The sequence below is a fragment of the Anas platyrhynchos genome, chromosome 11, assembly GCF_047663525.1.
Source record: "Anas platyrhynchos isolate ZD024472 breed Pekin duck chromosome 11, IASCAAS_PekinDuck_T2T, whole genome shotgun sequence".
NCBI lineage: Eukaryota > Metazoa > Chordata > Aves > Anseriformes > Anatidae > Anas > Anas platyrhynchos.
In genome coordinates, this window is record NC_092597.1 from 17514120 (window position 1) to 17532308 (window position 18189).

General features: G+C 45.9%; 1 protein-coding gene across 6 annotated transcripts in view; it reads left to right on the forward strand.

The window, feature by feature from the left end:
• NTRK3 (neurotrophic receptor tyrosine kinase 3) overlaps positions 1-18189 on the forward strand; it is a 196460-nt gene that overhangs the window by 137516 nt on the left and 40755 nt on the right. For all 6 annotated transcript variants that reach the window (XM_005017102.6, XM_005017103.6, XM_013097144.5 and 3 more), the window contains one exon: positions 15142-15272. In XM_005017102.6, the coding sequence (XP_005017159.1) occupies positions 15142-15272 (131 nt within the window). The remainder of the gene's footprint in view (positions 1-15141; positions 15273-18189) is intronic.

Consider the following 18189-nt stretch of genomic DNA (forward strand, 5'->3'; position numbering starts at 1 on the left):
TATGTATGCATCAGGAAAATACTGTTCAAGCGCCCAGTAGTTCACTGTTTCGCAAGACTCTGGCAGACACGGGCACACTTTAAGGTTGGCTGTTCCAGGAGAGTTTCTCAGTCCCTATTGTCATCCCAGTGCTTATGATATACTGGCAATTTGTGCATGAAAATGGTTCTTCCCTCCCTCCGTTTGTCCTGAGGGGTCACCGATGGGAGCGTGCTCTCTGCTGCAATTGCACTTGTTTGCAAAGGGCCCAGCACCTTCGTTAAGCCGTACGATAATGAGCAATAATCAGCGCACAGGACACTGGTAGCGAGTCGATGCAGGGACGGGGCTGGAGAGGGCAGCGAGGGTCAGAGGGAAAAGCCTCCTTCAGTGCACTTGTACTTCAGTGAAAGGAAGGCAATCACGGGGGGAGGAGAAGAAGAAATGACAGATTAAAGGAAATTGAGCGGCTGTAATAAATACACTTGAAATTGAAGAGCGTCTAGGATGCAGTGATTATATTCCCCGCAGAGCTGAAGTGCTGAGGAGGGTCTGCGGAAAGGGCAGCCGCACGAAACCACTGGCCTTTGAGCGAGCCGCCGCACGGGGAATGCAAAATGAGTCAAAGAAAGCTGGCTGGGCTTTAACGCAGGTCTCTAAGATACAGTTGGGAAGGCTGCCCTAAACATTCAGTCCAGTAAAACTAAAGGAAATAAGGGATGAAAGGACTGAGATGCACAGGTATGGAAGAGATGGAGACACCATGATGGGGCACTGCTGAAATATCACAGGGATGGCAGAGGGGAGGAAGAAGAAAGTGGGAGAAAAAGCGATGGAAAGCAGGAGCCATATGGGATGCTGAGGGCATATTTCGGATAGCAAGGTCTTTTTGCACACAAGTATCTGTGAGAGACAACAAAACCGCTCTCACATTGAGGATGGGCTTGCAGCTCGGGGAGAACAGTGAGCCAGATGACGCGGAGGAGCAAGTGCTTATGTCAGGAGTGATACATGGAGAACTTAGAGTGGCCACAGAGAACAAAAGTCAGTTATATCAGTGATAAGTGGAAAGAAAGATAATTACATTTACATATTTTTTCATCTGCCAAAATTACATCCAATTTTTTAGAGGGTGAAGAGGAAGATCTCCCCATGCCAGTGGCCACCTGGTGAAGGTGAGCATCCTCTACAGACGGAGAGCACATCCCGTAATATCCACACGTGTGGGCATGCACACAACTCACCGAGCTCTTCTTTGACATTTTAATTTGCCTGCCTGAAAAGGGTCAGACTGATGAGGGTTGGAAGGTGGTGGGCATAATGGGGAAAAGAGGCAATCTGATGAGTTTAATGCAGGCTCTGGGAAAATCCTGGAAATATGAAACCTTAAAGGATGCTGTGGGAAAACACCTGGGAAAGCAGCACTCTGGGAAAGGTCAAACATGAGGCTCGAAGTACTGGGAGATCTCACTTACCTGATCTGCTGGGATTCCCTGAGGATCTAGCTGCCACTGGATATATAGGAAATTCAGCAGATATCCTACACTCAGATTTTCAGCAAGTGTTTGACAAGGATCAGCATCAGAGATTAATGACTGGGGGCAGAAACATTGGTGTAGGATTTAAAACAGGAGCCCGTGAAGAAATCTTGCCCTAAGAGCAATGACAGAAAGGAGATATTGTTATTGCTAGAAGCGTTTCCAATTGGAAAGAGGCTGAACGTGATGTGTCCTGGAGGTCGGCCTTAATCATCTGTGTTTTTCATAACGGCTGCTAATGACCTACAAGGAAATAGTGAAAGCAAGAGCCAGAGTCACCCCTGCTGCAACACCATGGACGTGAACGATTTTTCACCAGCTCTGACTATTGCTAAGGTCCCAACAGCACCCAGCAAGCTGCTGTTTGAGATGTGTTTGAGAGAGGAATGCCAAGAGAGAGAAAAGAAGAGAGGAGCTCTGAGACCCTCCTGCAATACCACGAGCAGCACAAGGGATGTACCCACACCAGGGAAGACAACGTCTGGGGACACTGCAATTTAGGCAACAGAGATGCCATGCTATCTAAGACAACAGGATAAATGAAGCAAGCTGGACAGCGTAGGAATCTTTTCCTTCATTAACTCCTTCCAGAAATGAAGATATGATTTTGAACAGCCTGGTAATTATTTTTATCTTCATTATTTTTTAATTTTGTCTGCTTTCTCTACAATTCCGATTCCTGGTTTGGAGACCTTGTGACTGAGACTTGACGTGAGCTCTGTTTGCAGAAGAGCTGCAGCCTGGCAGTGTAGATGCAAGGAGTTGGAGCGAAGGTTTGAAGCTCAGGTGCTCATCTGCACTCAGCTCTCAATGTGTGTAGGTTTGCCCATTACCAGCTTGAAAAATCTCTACTCTGGGAAAAGGTTAAGGGACTCGATTTAAACTCTGATTGATAAAGAAAAGACATCAAAGTGACCTTTATAATACAAACTGAATTCGGGGTCACTGTCCAAGCTCAGATTGCAATAACAAAACAGGATTTGCCGGCAGACTGATGGATTAGATTAGTGGAAACTGGCCCCTGTTTTTGCCGTGTTACCATCCCAATATCTGCTGCTGGCCCTCCAATTAAGGCGTTTCAGGAAAGCAACGTATTTGCTCTTGTTCAAGCCATTTTCCGATTAAACGAGACCTGTCCTAGGCTAGTGAGGAGAACAAACTAATAGCATTTCAGAGATCTTTCCACCATTATGCCCCGCTCTGTGCTCTGCAGCACCACCCACATACTTTCATCTGCAGATTGCTATTGCTAGCTTTGGGGGGTGCAGCAAAGATCCCTTTCATGCCTTTGTTTCCTCAGCTAACTGCAAAACATTATTTGCCTTTCCCTCCTCTTTTTTTTTTTTTCCAGTAGTCTTGCTCATTTTTCTCCTTTCCATTAGCAGTATGGTCTTGCTGTAAAACTTCAGCATACAAGTTTAAAATTTAAGCTGTTAAGCCGTATATGATATATATATATATATATATATATATATATATATATAAAATCTTGTTTTTGTAGCTGAAGATCCTAGTAGGTTGCCTTCCCCATGTGTCTCGAATACCAACTTAGCATTCATCCAGTCCTCATGCATAGTTCGGTTAAAACTGAACATGCACCTTTCTGCCATCTGCAATTAATCATGTCTTCTGAGGCTACCAGCACTGCAGAATGTTTTCTTGAGTCTCACCAGGGCCCTTAAGAAGAATTAACTGGGTATTTTTCCCCTGGTGCAGACGCTGATTTTTTTGGCACAGGAGAAAACTGTAGGATTTTTTTTCTTCTTGTTTCACACAGTGAAGTTTTTAATGTTTTTCTGTGAAAATTTACCCCAACCCATCTGGCTCGTAATGGCATGAGGCATCACTGAAGGATGACAGACAGAAAATGGACACATTTACAGTGTTTTATTACCCTGTTTTCTCCCTGCGTTGGGAGTGTTGGAGACAACAAGCCAAGACAGATTTTCATTTGTAATCATAATAAAAGCAGGGCACGGGGGGAATACAATAAAGCAATAGCATCAGGGAAAGAACAGCGGTGCCCTAACAAGACGTGGTTCCTTAAGTAGTCCTGAACTCCTGGTGACAGAGAGATGTGCAAAGCCTTGTCCAAAGGCAACTTCTTCTGTTTGACCCCTGGCTTTTCAGAGCACTCTGTTTCTGCCAAGGAGAGGAAGGTGCTGTTGGCAAGGTGGTCTCTTTGCTCAGCCAGTGTCCATGAAATAAGTTGGATCCCACCCTGGAGCACTTTTGGAGCCCGCACAGAGGCAAGGCTCTGCCTTTCAGAGGTCCTGCTAATTTTTCAGCAACAAGAAGGACATGGGAAGACAGGGGGAATTCTCACTGTGTGAAGCATCACAAAAGCACCAGTCCGATATTCATCAACTTCTACCTGTGACTGACTCAGACACAGACAAGAAGAGAAGAAGCACCAGCTCCTCTCAGACCTGTGCGACTGAATGAGGACCAGCTGCTCTCCCCATCAGATTAGCTAATTCTTTTGTATGATCTGTCCTTCTCTATTTTTTTTTTCCTCTGCATAAGTTGCTGCTTCGTAACAATTGCTGAAATTGCCCAAACCACAGAAATTTTAGAGCCCAGCAGGCAGAAATGGCTCACATTACTCTTCCTTCAGGGGTTTCCTTCTGCAGGAGGAGTTGGCAGGATGCAGAAGGGTTAGTGTCATGCACGCAGAACAAGTAGGGAGAAAACCAAGGAAACCTCAGGCAGAAACAACGACAGAACAAGGTCCGTTTGGGGTGTTAGGAAAACATGAGTCTGAGGGAACACCTCATCAAGCCATAGACGTGCGTGCATCTCCTGTGTTAGCCCGAGGAGAAAGGGAGTCGGAGGAGGCGAGAAGGAAGGGAAAGGAAGGAGAGAGATGGAAATTGGGCAAATTGGAAAGAGGCTTTCTAATTAAATCATAACTTTAGCCTGAGATCTGTCTTTCAGCACCTCATGTTTTCACTCCATATGGCCTCACTTCTGGAATTTTCTTGTTCCATGGGTTTGGCTGCATTAGCCCTCCATTTAATGACCAGCAAAGGAAGCCACTGGTGGGAGAATGACTGGGCAATGGGCAAGAAAAGACACAGGGACACAGAGTTACCAGGAGTAAATAGAACAGAGAAAACATCATCAACCACCACAACAACAGAAAGCAGAAAATGCCATGTTTTGTCCAAATTTTCCTTTTCCTTTGCGATTTTGGTGAGGCTGACAACAGTCAGAAGCATTTCCAACCTGCGTGGAGCTCCAGTTGGAAAGCTCGGAAGACCAGGCCCTCTCACAAAATCACCTGCTTTGAATCGGTCCAGAAATTGTGTCACGACAGATTTTTCTGAAAACCTTTTCTCACTTTCACATCTGGAAGGAACTGTGATTCTTCTAAAAATACCACTCCAGTTTGCACCCAAGTTTGGGGCCAGCTCTCACTCTGTTCAGAGAGGGTTCTGCACCGTGAACCACAGCTGTAAATCAGTCCTGGGACTGTTTCCAAACCTTGCCTCTTTCTTTAATGCCACCTTTCTAATAGCTGCCTAGTCCACAGAATGTATTTACTATATTCACTATGTCTGACACTGCTGTGTGAGGGATTTTTTAGCACTTAGAGTGGGGCAGGTTAAGCCTGAAAGTTGTTAGGAAGATGGTGACAGCAGAATTAGACTAAGCAGAAGCAGTGTACGTTTGTGGCTATAACCCCAAATTCATGGAAACTGGACAATATTGAAACAGTAGAACCCCAAACCCTTCCATCCTCAGAATTGCAAGGAAAAACTTAACCTAAAATCCTGAACCCATTGCTGCAATATCTACCTGGGTCTAGAATTCAAACTACAGCATGGCTAGCACCAGCAGGATTTGGTTGGTGAAGCTGAAAAGAGCATTATATTCACCTTGGGACACCCAGCCCTCAGAGATGTGCCCTCTGCAGGGGTAAGTACCAGCTGGTCCCATTGCCTCCATCACCCTCCCAGGTGGGGATTGCTGGCTCATCAAAGCTGTCGAGGAGGGGAGGGAGTTTTCTGGTGCTGCTCCCAAATTAAGGAGTGGGAGGAAGATTCTGTGCAGGGATAAGGGTTAGAAAAAAAGGTTCATGTGGACCTAAGAGCTCTTTTCTGGCTTTGCAGCAGTTCATCATGATTTATACACAGCCAAGGAGGGGATGCCTGTGCCAGGCACCAGAGCCAGTCCCCATTTCTCTGCAGCGGAGATTTGACTGGGGAAAGGTGAGCCTTGATAACGCCTGAAAGCAGGCACTAGGAGGGTTCTGGTCCCTGCTGAGGGGCGTGGGCAGAGCCGTGGTGGTGACTTTTCAGGCTGGGGAAGCCGACAGCCCAGGGCCTTGGAAGCCACCTCGGGGACAGAAGGTAAGCCTCTGTGTTCCTGGTGGGAGACGGTCTTAAAGCTGCGAGGCTGCTGCTGAGACCTGGTCGCTTCCAGCTTTATTGTGATTATCCATCTCAGCAATAGGATGCTGCTAAGTGTCTGATTACTGTGTTGTTAAAGCCTTAAGCCTGAAATCTGACTGCTGCGTGGTCCCTCGAGGGGCAGCCAATCCTCCTCCGTCCCTCCACCGGTAATCCCTCCCTTCCCTGGGAAAATAATAAAAAAGAAAGACAAGTGGTATCTGTCTGCAGCAGCGCTTTCCAATCAAGTGAAAAGTAGCTGGAAAATCAAATCAGCCGGTAAGTTCCTGCAAAACACAACTCTATCTCTTTAAAATCTCCCTTTTTGAAGGGCTGAGCTGAACAGCAATAGCTGCTGATGTAAAACAAACCATTATTCCTCCTATCTCTTCTCCAAGCCCCCTCCCAGCAGACGCGTGAGTCTGAGGGAGGCAGATGCTCTCTGAAGACTATTTTCCTCAGTTAAATAAATTCACTTTCAAATAATGTGTAATTAAATGTGTGGTATTGAATTAATGTTTTATTCTGAGCGCTCTGGCAGCAGGGGACCTAGGGGCCTGGCTGGTGGAAAGAAAACATGTTTGCCAGGAAGACTCACTTCCCCTCTCACAACCCCTTTTCCTAAGAATCCCGATCCCTGCTTCTAAGAGATCCTGGAGTGTACCGAATCGGTGAGGATGATGCTTTATGCAAAGACCCTTTTATGATGCATTGTCATAGGGCATTTACCCAGTAAAGTCCACTGCAGCCCACTCTGGTCCTTCTTCTACCTTTCTCCTGCTGGGCATAGTCATGCTCCTCAGAAGAAGCCAGTTGTATATTTAACACTTTGGTTTTGGAGCCTGCTGTCAGCCAGAAATTATTTGAGGGGATGCAGGAGACGATGGGAATCTTTGGTCTTTTTAAAAGTTTGGAATGCTAATAAGGTTTTAGTCCCATCAGCAGTGTTTTGTGCTCCCTTGGGAGCTACAGAGGAGCCAGTGCATACAGAGGCATGGGCAGGTGCAGGGCAAACCTGCACCCGTGCTTTGCAGAGGTGGGACCAAGGTTATCTGTCCTCACCCAGTGACATCTCATTACATGCCATCGTCACGGGGTGGCCGTGCTTCTGTAGGACTCTGCAAAGCGGTGTGCATCCCAGCTGAGACTGCTCTGCACCCTGTAGCCGTGGGATGCTTTATCTTCCTCTCTTTGTAAAAATAACTACCAAGTGTTTTGTGCTCTGACTTATGGGACTGAACTGGATGAGAGATTGAAATCATTTTGTTTTTATAGGAGTGATGGATACTTCAAGCTGTGACTAGTTTTCCCTGAAAAGGCGTTTGTGGGGTTGGTGCTAAATGCATTTTTAACATTATTATTATTTTTCAGATTTTTTAAAGGAAGAAAATGAAAGTTAGCTTTGGTTTGGGTATGAATCCCCCAGGCATGTCACACCACCCTGTGTCACCCACAGCCAAACCAAGGCATTGGTTTTTAATGCAGGATGGGAGCTGGGCAGCGTCTGGGCGTGCACCCATTGATCGGTTGGTTGAAATTGTGGTTGTTTCACCTTCCTCTCAGCTCCTACTCGCACACCTCTCTATCCCTTGATGCTCACCTTCACCTCGGAGCACACTGTATGTGCTGAGTGCTGCTGCAGGGGCTCTGGCTGCTGCTGTGTGGCTGATAGCAGGGCTGGTGCTGCCGCGGAGATGCAGCAGCTCCAGTTACTGCAGCCCAGCAGGGGCTCATCCAGCCACTCCTTGCCACTCATCAAAGCGCTCTGTGCAGCTCCAGGGCTGTTTGGCAGAACAGCAGCTCTCCTTCAAGCCGGGGCTGGTGGAGTTAGCTGATGAGTGAAAGGCAGCCCTTTGGGTCAGTGCTTCCTCTCCACGTGGCATCGCAACAGCAAAGGCCAGAGGAGCTGATGATGGCCTGATTGCCAGAGGTTTGCTTGGAAGTGGTGCATGTAAGGTATTTTGAAAGGATCAGAGATGCAGGCTGCAGAGGTAGTTCTTCTGTTCTCCCATTTTCTTGAGCCTGATTACACTGAACATCACAGGCTGGTATTCTGGATTATTATTATTATTTTTTTTTTAGCCCAGATTGTCCAGCTAAATGCATCAAGGCACACAGTATTTATTTTTAATTTAATTTTTATTTTATTTTATTTTAGCCAAGGTCCATTTAGCAGCATGTACTGCATTAGCTCCAGGTCATCTGGGCAATATTGTCCCCTCTTCATGTGGGATCTGCACTGGTGCCTTGCAGCTGCTCCCAGAGAATGAGGGGAATTACAAGAAAATACAAAGAACTGCAGAAACCTAATGTAGGTGCCTTTTAAGGTCTTTATGGATGACTATGATCATGAATAATGCAATAGGTATTCAGGCACCAGGGGCTGGCTGCCTGAAAGCAAGTTGCCAGCACCTTGGTAAGATTGAAGATATGAAAAAGTCTGAAGAGAAGCTGTGAAGCCAAATGCCGCATATAGGATTGCTGGAGATAGAAAAGCCTGGGGAGGGATGCAAAGAGAGGGGTAACAGTGAAAGCGAGAGCATCTGTTGTGTTTCAGGTTGTTTCTATCAAGGCCAAAGGAGAGAAGCTGAAGTAATGAAGATGTGAGATGGAAAGTCTCTCTATTTTTGCTGTGTGGACACACACAAATGGCTGTGAGAGCTGTCAGAATTAGCAAGATTGAAATACAGCCTGAGAAGTGCAGAGAAAGGTGTGACCGAGGTGGTCTAACAGGGCCTGCAAAGCAGAGGGGGGGAAGGACATCGGTGCAGCTGCGGGTTGGGGCCCACATGGTCCAGCCAAGGACTAGGCCTGCTCCATGGAGGTTCCAGAGATCCAGACATGTTTTAGCTAAAACTCCATGGCTTTGGGGCCTTTTCGACAGGACTTGCAGAACTGCTTGGTGCTTACAATCACAACTATTCTGAACCTGAGTCCTCGGAGCGTGCCTTGACAGGGGAACTTGGCAAAGCACCAGTGCCTGGGCACAACGCCGAGCTGCCAAAATGTGTGCCCAGGCCTTTTCCCAAAGGTTGCTCATGTCAGAGCTGGGAGAGGAGCCACCAGAAGTGGAGGGCTACCTACTCAGAGTCCATATGGAGATAAGAAACAGCCTTTTTATTTCTCCATTTTTTTAAAATGAGGTGGGACTGATTCTCCCTTTGTTTACATGTACTTCACAGCAGCCCGCAATTGAAATCAATATCGTCCTTTGACTTTGATGGATTTGCACCAGGCCAGGAGGGAGACCCACACTCTGTGCAGCTAGCTTATGCATTATCCTCTTTCACTACAAGTCTGTGAGAGAATGACTTATCAGCCCTCCAGTGGCAAGGCTTTTTGATCTGGTCCTACCCGATCCGCACACTTTACTCTGATCAGGTACATCGGGTAACTCTTCGAGCTACTTGGTTGACATCGAGATTGCAATTGACTGCCTGGCATGAAAGGCGCTCTGTTTGGTAGTTACACCTCTTAATGACACAATTTCCAGTGCAAATAGCGAGCTTGTTTTATTTGCTTTTAATTGTCACGGAGCAGGAAAGCAATGCAGGATTTATTCATAAGAATTATTTTAGCAGTGTGTCAGGCAAGAAGTGAATGAATCATATTGACTAACTGAGAACTTTGCTACCTTTTTGTGGAAAACTTATGTATAAAGGGAAAAAAAGAGAAAATTATTTGGCATAAATTAATTGTTACAGCAAATGACTCAGCTGCTACTGAAAAATGTCATTGTTGTTATCATTTATAGAGTGTTGTTGATGCAAATGAGGCTTTAGAAGCTTATGGAAATCAAGGCCATTACCACAAAGAGCCCAGGATCAGACTCCAATTGGGACACCCTAAAAACACATCTGAAAGAAGTTAGTATTAAAACAGAGACTGGACAGGCAAGAAAGGCAAGAAATGGGAAGCCAGGTCAAGCAAGAATAAATGACATGAAGTGACAAAGCTAAGGGAGGGAGGAGCTGATGATGGAGAGGTGCAGGAAAGGAGCAATCTCCAGGGAAAATGGAGCCAAGTGTAAAGGAGAAGAAACTGTTAGAAAATTCATATTGGTCATTTCTAGGATAGAAAAGAAAGCTGCTGGTAAAGAGGGCTGCAAAAGTAAAATAAAAGACTTCCATAGGTTTGCTCTGTTTCTCCAGAGAACTACGTGTTTTTTGTGAATTAAAAGTCCAAGGAGAAGAAATCCACTAGAAATACAGCACCCAGATAGACTGCTGCTCAGGAGTTTGAAAGGAGGTGCAAGGAATTAATTTCAGATCTAGTTCCATTTGGAACAGATGATCCAGCTTAAGTAGTTTTGCATTTTGCTGTGACTTAGGTACTGTCTCTGCTTATGGTTTACTCTATTTGGAGTTTGATTTGTCCATTTACCTCCCACTGTAGTCGTCTGTGTCCAAACACTGCATCATGCGCATGCAGGTTGCAAGAATATTATCAAACTGTGGTTTTAAGGACCCTGGCTGTGATGGGAATCTCAAATGCAGAATTTGCTGTATCACTGAACCCTTCTCTTCCTTGCCTGACCCCCAGGACTGATTTGAAAATGAGACAATAATTGGAAAATTAGATTCATGAAATGGGCCCGAGCAAGTTCCCAATTTGTTCTCATGTGATTGAAATGTAGCTGTTATTGGAAAAAGGGTGTTTTCACTGCACACCATCTGTCATCTGCTCTATAAGCTTTACCTGGGATTTGGAAGTTCAGCTGGGGTCTTTCTGCCTTGACACAAGGCATAAGCAAGAGAGATTCTGCAATATCGGTGTAAAACATGGGTGAAGAGTCATTGAATCAGTCGTATAAGTGAAAAAGTTCTGGCGTTTCCAGGCTCCTTCCCAGGGGCTAGTACAGAAACTACCTATCAGGGCATGGTAGATTGATGTATGAGGAGGAAAGCAGAATTAATCTTGTTCCCTCTTTTCTCCTCCCCTATATTCCTCGCTGTGCTGGGTCTGCAAGGTTAGTAAAGTAGAATATGTTTGTGTCAAGAACGGGAGCAGATGCAACTAAGAGACACACGGGAACAAATACAGGGAGGAAGAAGCTGCTGTTTTTAGACAGCCGCTTTTCTGACTGAATGCACTTTAAGCACAGATAAAGTCAGCCATTCCGCAGGAGGTTCAGAGGAGGTTAGGCAAGATCCCATTGCAGATCCAAAGCCGCAACCCTTCTGCCTTGAGTCTTGGAGAGAAACAGAAAGCTTTCTGCTCTGGAGATGATTTGTAAAAGCAAGTGCAGCATCCCAGATTTACCCTCTTGCTAACCTTCTTGCTTACCCACGTGCTAGCATCATTGAACCGAAGTTGTGAGGCATTCCCAACCAGCTGCAGGTCGGCTGTTTGCTGCTGCGGTTCATGTGTTATTCACAACTACAGCAGAGGCAAGGGCTCGAAACGTGTTCTCCACGTGTTAAACTTTGATGGACAAGAAGGGAGGTGGAGGATCTGCCTACTCTCCTTCTGTATCAGACAGCAGCATAGTAATCCTGAAACAAGGACCGCAAGATGTTTCATTTTAAACTGGAATTACTTCAGTGTTGTGTGCTCACATCCTTCCTGTAGATACAGCACGGCCTTGAATGAATTCCCATCATGCTGTCAAGTCTGGTTATTTTCCTGTCGGGTCTTGCTGTGGTTCCCGCATAGATTCTTCTTTTGAACTGTCTTGTTGGCTTGTTTTTATAAGTTAATGGTACGGGGGGGAGGAAAATAAGAGAGTGGTACTTACGGGAAGACAGTTTGCATACACCTTGTCAGCAGGGCTGACCGCAACACAGCTGAGACAGATTAGCGCACCGATGCCTGCCTAAAACAAATAAACACCAGCTGTTTATCAGACAGGGCTCAGCTTCCTCCAGGAGGAGGTAAACAGATTTATGCAGATGAGCCTCCCAGGTGCCCTTGCAGCGCAGCGTCTTTCATGGCTATTCGGTCTTCTTTATGAGTTACAGCCAGGGCAGACGAGCACAGAGTAGATGCAAGGTTAGCGCAATAACACGGCCGCTCGGACAGCGCTGGGGAGGTTCTTCACTGCTTTGTGCTTCAAGCCCATATTTAACAATAATGCAGGATTAATCACAGCGCTGATCTCACTGCTAATGGAAGAATTTGATGTAAACTTCAGTATTTTAAGCCTATAGCATGTGAAAAAGCAATTTATTGTAACTCACTTATTATTCCATTTGTGCCTAAAATGCTATGAAGCAAAATTTATGGCTGTTCAAGGTTGAGGGAAATTGCGATCAGTAAAACTGTTTTCTCATTCTCCACTAAGATTGTCCAGTTGCTGTCTAACTGCTTGACTTCATGAGCTTTATTTTATTTTATTTTTTTAAATAACCATCAAAGTTTACTTTAAATCCAGCAGTGCTATATGAGTCTGCTACCTCAGCAGCATTTCTCCCTCGGTTCATCTCCTTCTGTCACAATATCCCCTTAAATTCTTCATACGCATTTTCCCTGAAGCTTCACAGGTGACCCTAACAACTTGCTATGAAATCTAGGTTTTGAAGACAGATGGGATATTATTTTAATAATGTAGACATAATTACACAGTCTGGACACTGGCTCTCAGAAACGTCTCATAATTTATTAATACGTTGTTGGGAAGTAAAACTGGGAGCTGAAAATTTGGAGCAAGACCCTAGGGAGTTCAGAAAGAGAGGTTTGCTTCAGTTCTCATGATGTTACCAATTATTAGATGTGTTAATAATTTCCAATACTATCACTGCTTATTCTGCAACAGTTTCCTTTTTAACTTTATCTCACATCAAAAGGGGCAATTCTATATTGCTGTTGGGATTCTATTTTTTTTTTTTTTTTTTTAAGTATGCTTGGGTTCCTCTTAATACATGATCATTTCCCTGCAGCTTTCTTGATTGCTGTTTATCGGGAGTCCTAGAATGCAAATACACGGTTTGTCAATACAGTAAATACTAGGTACTATAGTGATGAGTGCTAAAGAAATGCTTTCCCAGAGAAAGAGGGAGGAAAAACACACACACACACACAAAATAAAAAATAAAAACCAAATAAAAAGCCAACATCAAAAGCCACAACACTTCTCCTTACTCTATTAAGTAAATTGTGCCATTTGAGCTTTTCTTAGATTAGGACTTTCCTCACCTAAGTGCATCACTTGACATTTCAATATGTAATATTTCAGATTTCTCAAGGTATTCCTTAAACACCCAGTGGAAACAGGTGGAGAAAGCTAAGTCCACATGTGATTTGTTCTCTCTGGCTGTCATTGTGGATTTAAAACCAAAGTCATTTTGGATGTGCCTCCCGTCCTCTGCGTTAATGTTGCTAATATTAATAATATTGGTTACTAACAGTTTTCAGTCTATTGAACGATTAATGAAAAGGTCGATGGGAATTCTCTACAGAAGCATCGTTCATTACAAGGCCCATTGCTTATGCAATCTTGCTGCATCCATCTTCCCAAACAAGCAAAAGAGCCAGAGACGGCAGCTCCTTAAACCTGCTTGTGGGCTCCTAATGAGAAATCTTAATTGTATGAAAGCTATTAGGATGTTACTCTTCCAAGCCATTGGCTTGTTGATGCGTTGAGTTTTACCTAGGTTGCTGTGAGGCATTTGCTCTCCTGGGCTGGTGTCAGTGCCTACTGCATCAAACTTGGGTGACAGGAGCTGGTGGCAGGTTGTGAGTGCTGTTAGTGATGCCTCCCTGCAGCCAATTTGCTGACGGTCACCTCCATCTCTTGCATCTCCAGTGCTGCAAGGGAAATGCATCTGAGCTGAGGGGTGCATACTCCTACAGCTCCTGTGGCACATGGAAGGGATGGAAAAGCTTCAAAGGTGGTTCAGAGCAAAGATAAAGCCTCAGGGTGGGAATGGGAAGAGGGCATTATCCCATCTAATAAAACGGTTTGAAGAGACCTCTAATGCATCTTTTTGCTCACCAAGCACTGGAGGAGAGTGTGTAGCTCTCACTGCCCTGTTGTGACCATCAGGCTGAAGCTGCGGGTGATCTGTGCTACAACTCTCTTCAAAGGCAGGCAGTTAGCTCCAGCAAAGTGAGATTTAGAGGGATGAAGTTTTGAACATCATGCTTCCAGACAGTGCTGTGGTGGCTGTTCATCTCTATCTGCCTTCACAGTTCATTTCAGGATAAAAAAAAAAATGTTTCTTCATATTTTGAGAGGAGTTATATGGGCAATGCTAGAAGGGTGTTTGGAGCTTTGTCAGGAAGTAGCCGTGCCCTAGTGTCATCCCCAAACGAGAGCATGGAGACTCCCAAACTCTCCCTGCAATCCCTGACATTTAATCACAGCCCTGCATTTATGGAGATCTCACTGTAGTTGTTTTCCCTTGTACATGCCTAATACCTGGGTGGATCCAGCCTTATGAACAACCCTGTTAGCTGATGTGTGAACAGTTGGCACAGACCAATCTTTATAGGCTTCTGTATCCCCGCTAAATGAATAGCTATTGCTCTTTTGATTCTTCCTGGAACCTCAGTTGCTATTTTCTGTCAGTCCTCGCCATCCTAAATGTCAGTGGAAAGGATCATGGAAACTAATGGCTGGAGTTCATCTGTTCTGCCGGGGACTTTATACCGTGGTGACCTGGTTTCTGAGGGAACGGTTGCGCAGGAGATGGCTGCGGGGTCAGGGTCTTGCTACAGGGCAGGGCTCGGTGCTCCCAACCAGCTCCTGCTAGTGCCCTAAGGTGCAGGGGGGTCAGTGCTTCTTTTCCTCTCGGGAACTCTTTGACTTGCCAAAATTCAGCCTCGGAAATCTGCTTGAGTTTGGGTTTAAACTGATCACTGTTGAAATGCAAAATCCAACGGCTTCTGGGAACTCAACCTCCTAATCTCACCTGGCCTGGCATCAGAAGTATGCGACCTTTGCTACGCCTCACAGGAGATGAATTATTTCTGAAAAGATCCAGGTCTTTGTGGCAGATTTTACTCCAAAGGTTCCTCTCCCTGAGGACTAGGCTGCTACAAGCTTGCAGTGACGACGTGATAAACCTCAAGTACTTTCCTCGCAGATGTTTTGCATAAGACTAGCTCCATCCCAGAGATGGCTGCATTCTGTGGGTGGGTAAAAAGATCCTTGTAGATATTTTTGCAAAGCAATTTCAGATCCTTTGCAGCTTGCTAGAAAATTGAATTAGTTGTTTTCCATTCCCTGAATTAACCCTGATTCATTCTTCCCTCAACCCTCTCCCTCTTCCTTCCCCTCCCTCCAACAGATGTCCAGCATATTAAGAGGAGAGACATCGTTTTGAAGAGGGAGCTGGGAGAAGGTGCCTTTGGGAAGGTGTTCTTGGCCGAGTGTTACAACCTCAGCCCCACCAATGACAAAATGCTGGTGGCAGTGAAGGTAAATCCCGAGGGCAAATGGCAGAAGAGTGCAGAGATGAGCCTGCATGGGAAAGGGAGGCAGGGGAGGGCTGGGGGCCAGGGGCGGAGATTTATCTGATGCTGGAGGTTGTGGTAAATCCACTTAGTCACACAAAGTTTCAGTGTTTCGCTTCAAGATTGTCTGTTCTTGCCAATGCCAAAGCTCCTCTTCCTGCTGATGGGGCCGGGAGACACGGAGCTGGAGCTGGGCTGGGAGGTTTCAGTGCCGTGCAGCTGCAGCAGCGTGGTGTGGAGCCCACTCCCCTCTGCGAGGGACTGGGAAGCTTCTCTTCTGGGATTTTGGCTTTTTGTGGAACATACAGAAGATATGAAGAGGCCCCAGGAAAAATAAGCACCTGAAAGCTAAGCACGATCAACCGACTTGCTGGGATCTGTTTGCTGGGACAGCTTTGCTGCAAGATGAATTAACCAGCTCAGCTTAGTTTGTGGGGTTTATGGGGCCACAGATTGCTCTTCCCTTCGTGATTTTGAGCTGGCACTAGTTCAGTTTGACTTTCTCTGTGCTCTTTGCATCCTTGTGGGGCTCTTCACGTGAGCTGTGCCATACCAGCATGGCTCTGGGGCAGGGGACCATGGCAGGAGTGTGCTCTGCTCTCAGGTGGCACCAGGCAGCAAATACACAGAGTAATGCCCAAGAGTTGTTTTAATCATCAACAGCTTGAGCCTTTTTGCTTTTATTTATTTATTTTTTAGGCTAATTTGTCCCCTCATGCTCTGCCCATGAACTGCAAGGTTACAACTTCCACCTCAGAGACTGGTTAAGACCAGGGTAGCACAGGTACCCACACGATTAATTGCCTGATTATAGGGTTGGCATCTGCCTATCAGTGAGAGCTGTCCCTTATGCAATCCCGTCTCTCAGGTCTCTGCTCAGTTTCATTTGCATGTAGACAGAAACAACATCCAAACTTGTTTCTGCTAATTGCTATTACGAGCTTACATCTCCAGAGTGCCTTTCATCCTACCAGGTCACAAAGACCTAGAATCAGAGTGGGGCCCTGCAATCTGGCTTTTTCCCAGCTTAGGGAAGGGTGGGGGAGTGGAGTGGGGGGAATTCCTTCTAATTTGGACCACATTATCAGTCTTAGGAGAAAGAAGAAAGAAAAACAGAAAGGCTCTGTGTATAAAGTTGAGATTTGGCTGCATTTCATGAAGATCTCATGTTCCCAACAGAGGCTGAGAGCTACCTCCATGGTCACTGCAGCTCTGGCAGCTGCAGGACGTGCTGCTTTGCTGCTTTTAGGGCAACCGAGTCCACAACCCTGAGTCTGGAGCTCCCTCCCAGGGCCAGGACATGGGCAAAGAAAGTGGCTGCATGCCTCACTGGGCTCAATGGACTCAGATCTGCAGCGGTTTTAAAGATTGCAGCCCTGAAAATAAGCTGAGTTTTGATGTGATGGCACGGACAAGCTTCCTGTTTTATTCAGCTTGCTTCTAAAAACATCTTAAGAAGTGCACAAAAAGTATAGTCAGCAAAGAGTGTTGGGGTTACAGAGTCAAGCACCAGGAATGCTGGCAGGGCTGGTATTCAGGGCATGTTCTCCAAACACATATTTTTTCTTTTTTCTGTGGGCTTCTCCTTTGTCATGCTCACTCCGGTGTCTGAGAGCTCCCTAGATGAGTGCTCACTTTCGCAGCCTCCCAGACAAGTGCTGGGGTTGTACGATCCCCATTTTGCAGAGGGCAGATGGAGACTTGGGGAAATTGAGCTGAAACGGTCGGCTTAGCCGGAGGACGGAGTTATTGACCTGCTTTTCCAGTGCTCCAGGCAGCAGGTACCAGACCAACGCTGAGCCCTGCTGCTGCAGCAAACACACAGCACTTGGGGAGACCTGGCCCCGATCCCGCATGAGCAAGAAATTCCCAGGCAATGTCATCAGAGCTGACAATTGGTGGCAAGAGCTGCAACCTACAGATAGTGAGAGAACTGCCTGATAATTTGTAGCAACCTTGCGAAGGAAGCACAAATTTCAATTCACCCCAAGCCCTTCTAGGAGAGATATTTCTGCCTCTGGTTCCGCTGAGACCTCTGCCTCCTCTCGTCTTCCTCCTGTCCTCATCTTCTCTCCTGGTTCCACCACTTCCAGCTCGTTTTGCTTCACATCGAAATGCTTGGCTGTGCAACCTCAGCTATGTTTTTTAATACCTTATTCCGTGTGATATTTACAAAGTCACAGTCCTAACGCCTCGTGGAAATGGTAGCGTGTGAAGGAGAGGAAACCTGAACTCACTGCAACCTGAAATATTACGTGCAACTACAGGAAAAAAATGGAGAAAATAGTGATAAGGGAGGAGGAGTGTATTCCTGGAGGAAAAAGAAAAAAAGAAAAAAGAAAAAAAGAAAAAAAAAGGGTAGCATCAACATTATGAAGATATTAAATGACTAAAAGTAATTGGGTGCCTGAGATAAGGATGGATGCTTTGCCATCTGCGCAGTGTAACTACCATCCATCTAAATATCTCTAGTCAAGCTATCCCAGAGGACACAGAATTAAAATAAAATTATGCCATGTGTCTAGCAGGTTGGGGGCAGAAGAAGGAGATGAAGGAGTGTCCTAAGGCTTAGGTAAAAACTTCACAGGTGAGCTGCTTGATGGGGAAAGGCAGCTGCAGTGCTTTGCTGCGGGTTGCACTGATCTCAGCAGAGCCAGAGACCAGCCTGAGGTGCCTTAGCAGGGTGCTTGGGCTGTTCCTCCAGACACAGCTTTTGGATGCTCAGCACCCCTTTTTGCTCATAAATTAGAGCCAGCTGATGTCACCTGTCCTGTTGTCATGGGGAGATTCAAGGTGTGGGGAAAGGGGCAGGTGTGTGTGTGTAGGTAAGAGGAGAGCAACCTGCTGGCCCCGGCTGCTACAGGCGAAGCTGCCCAGAGAGA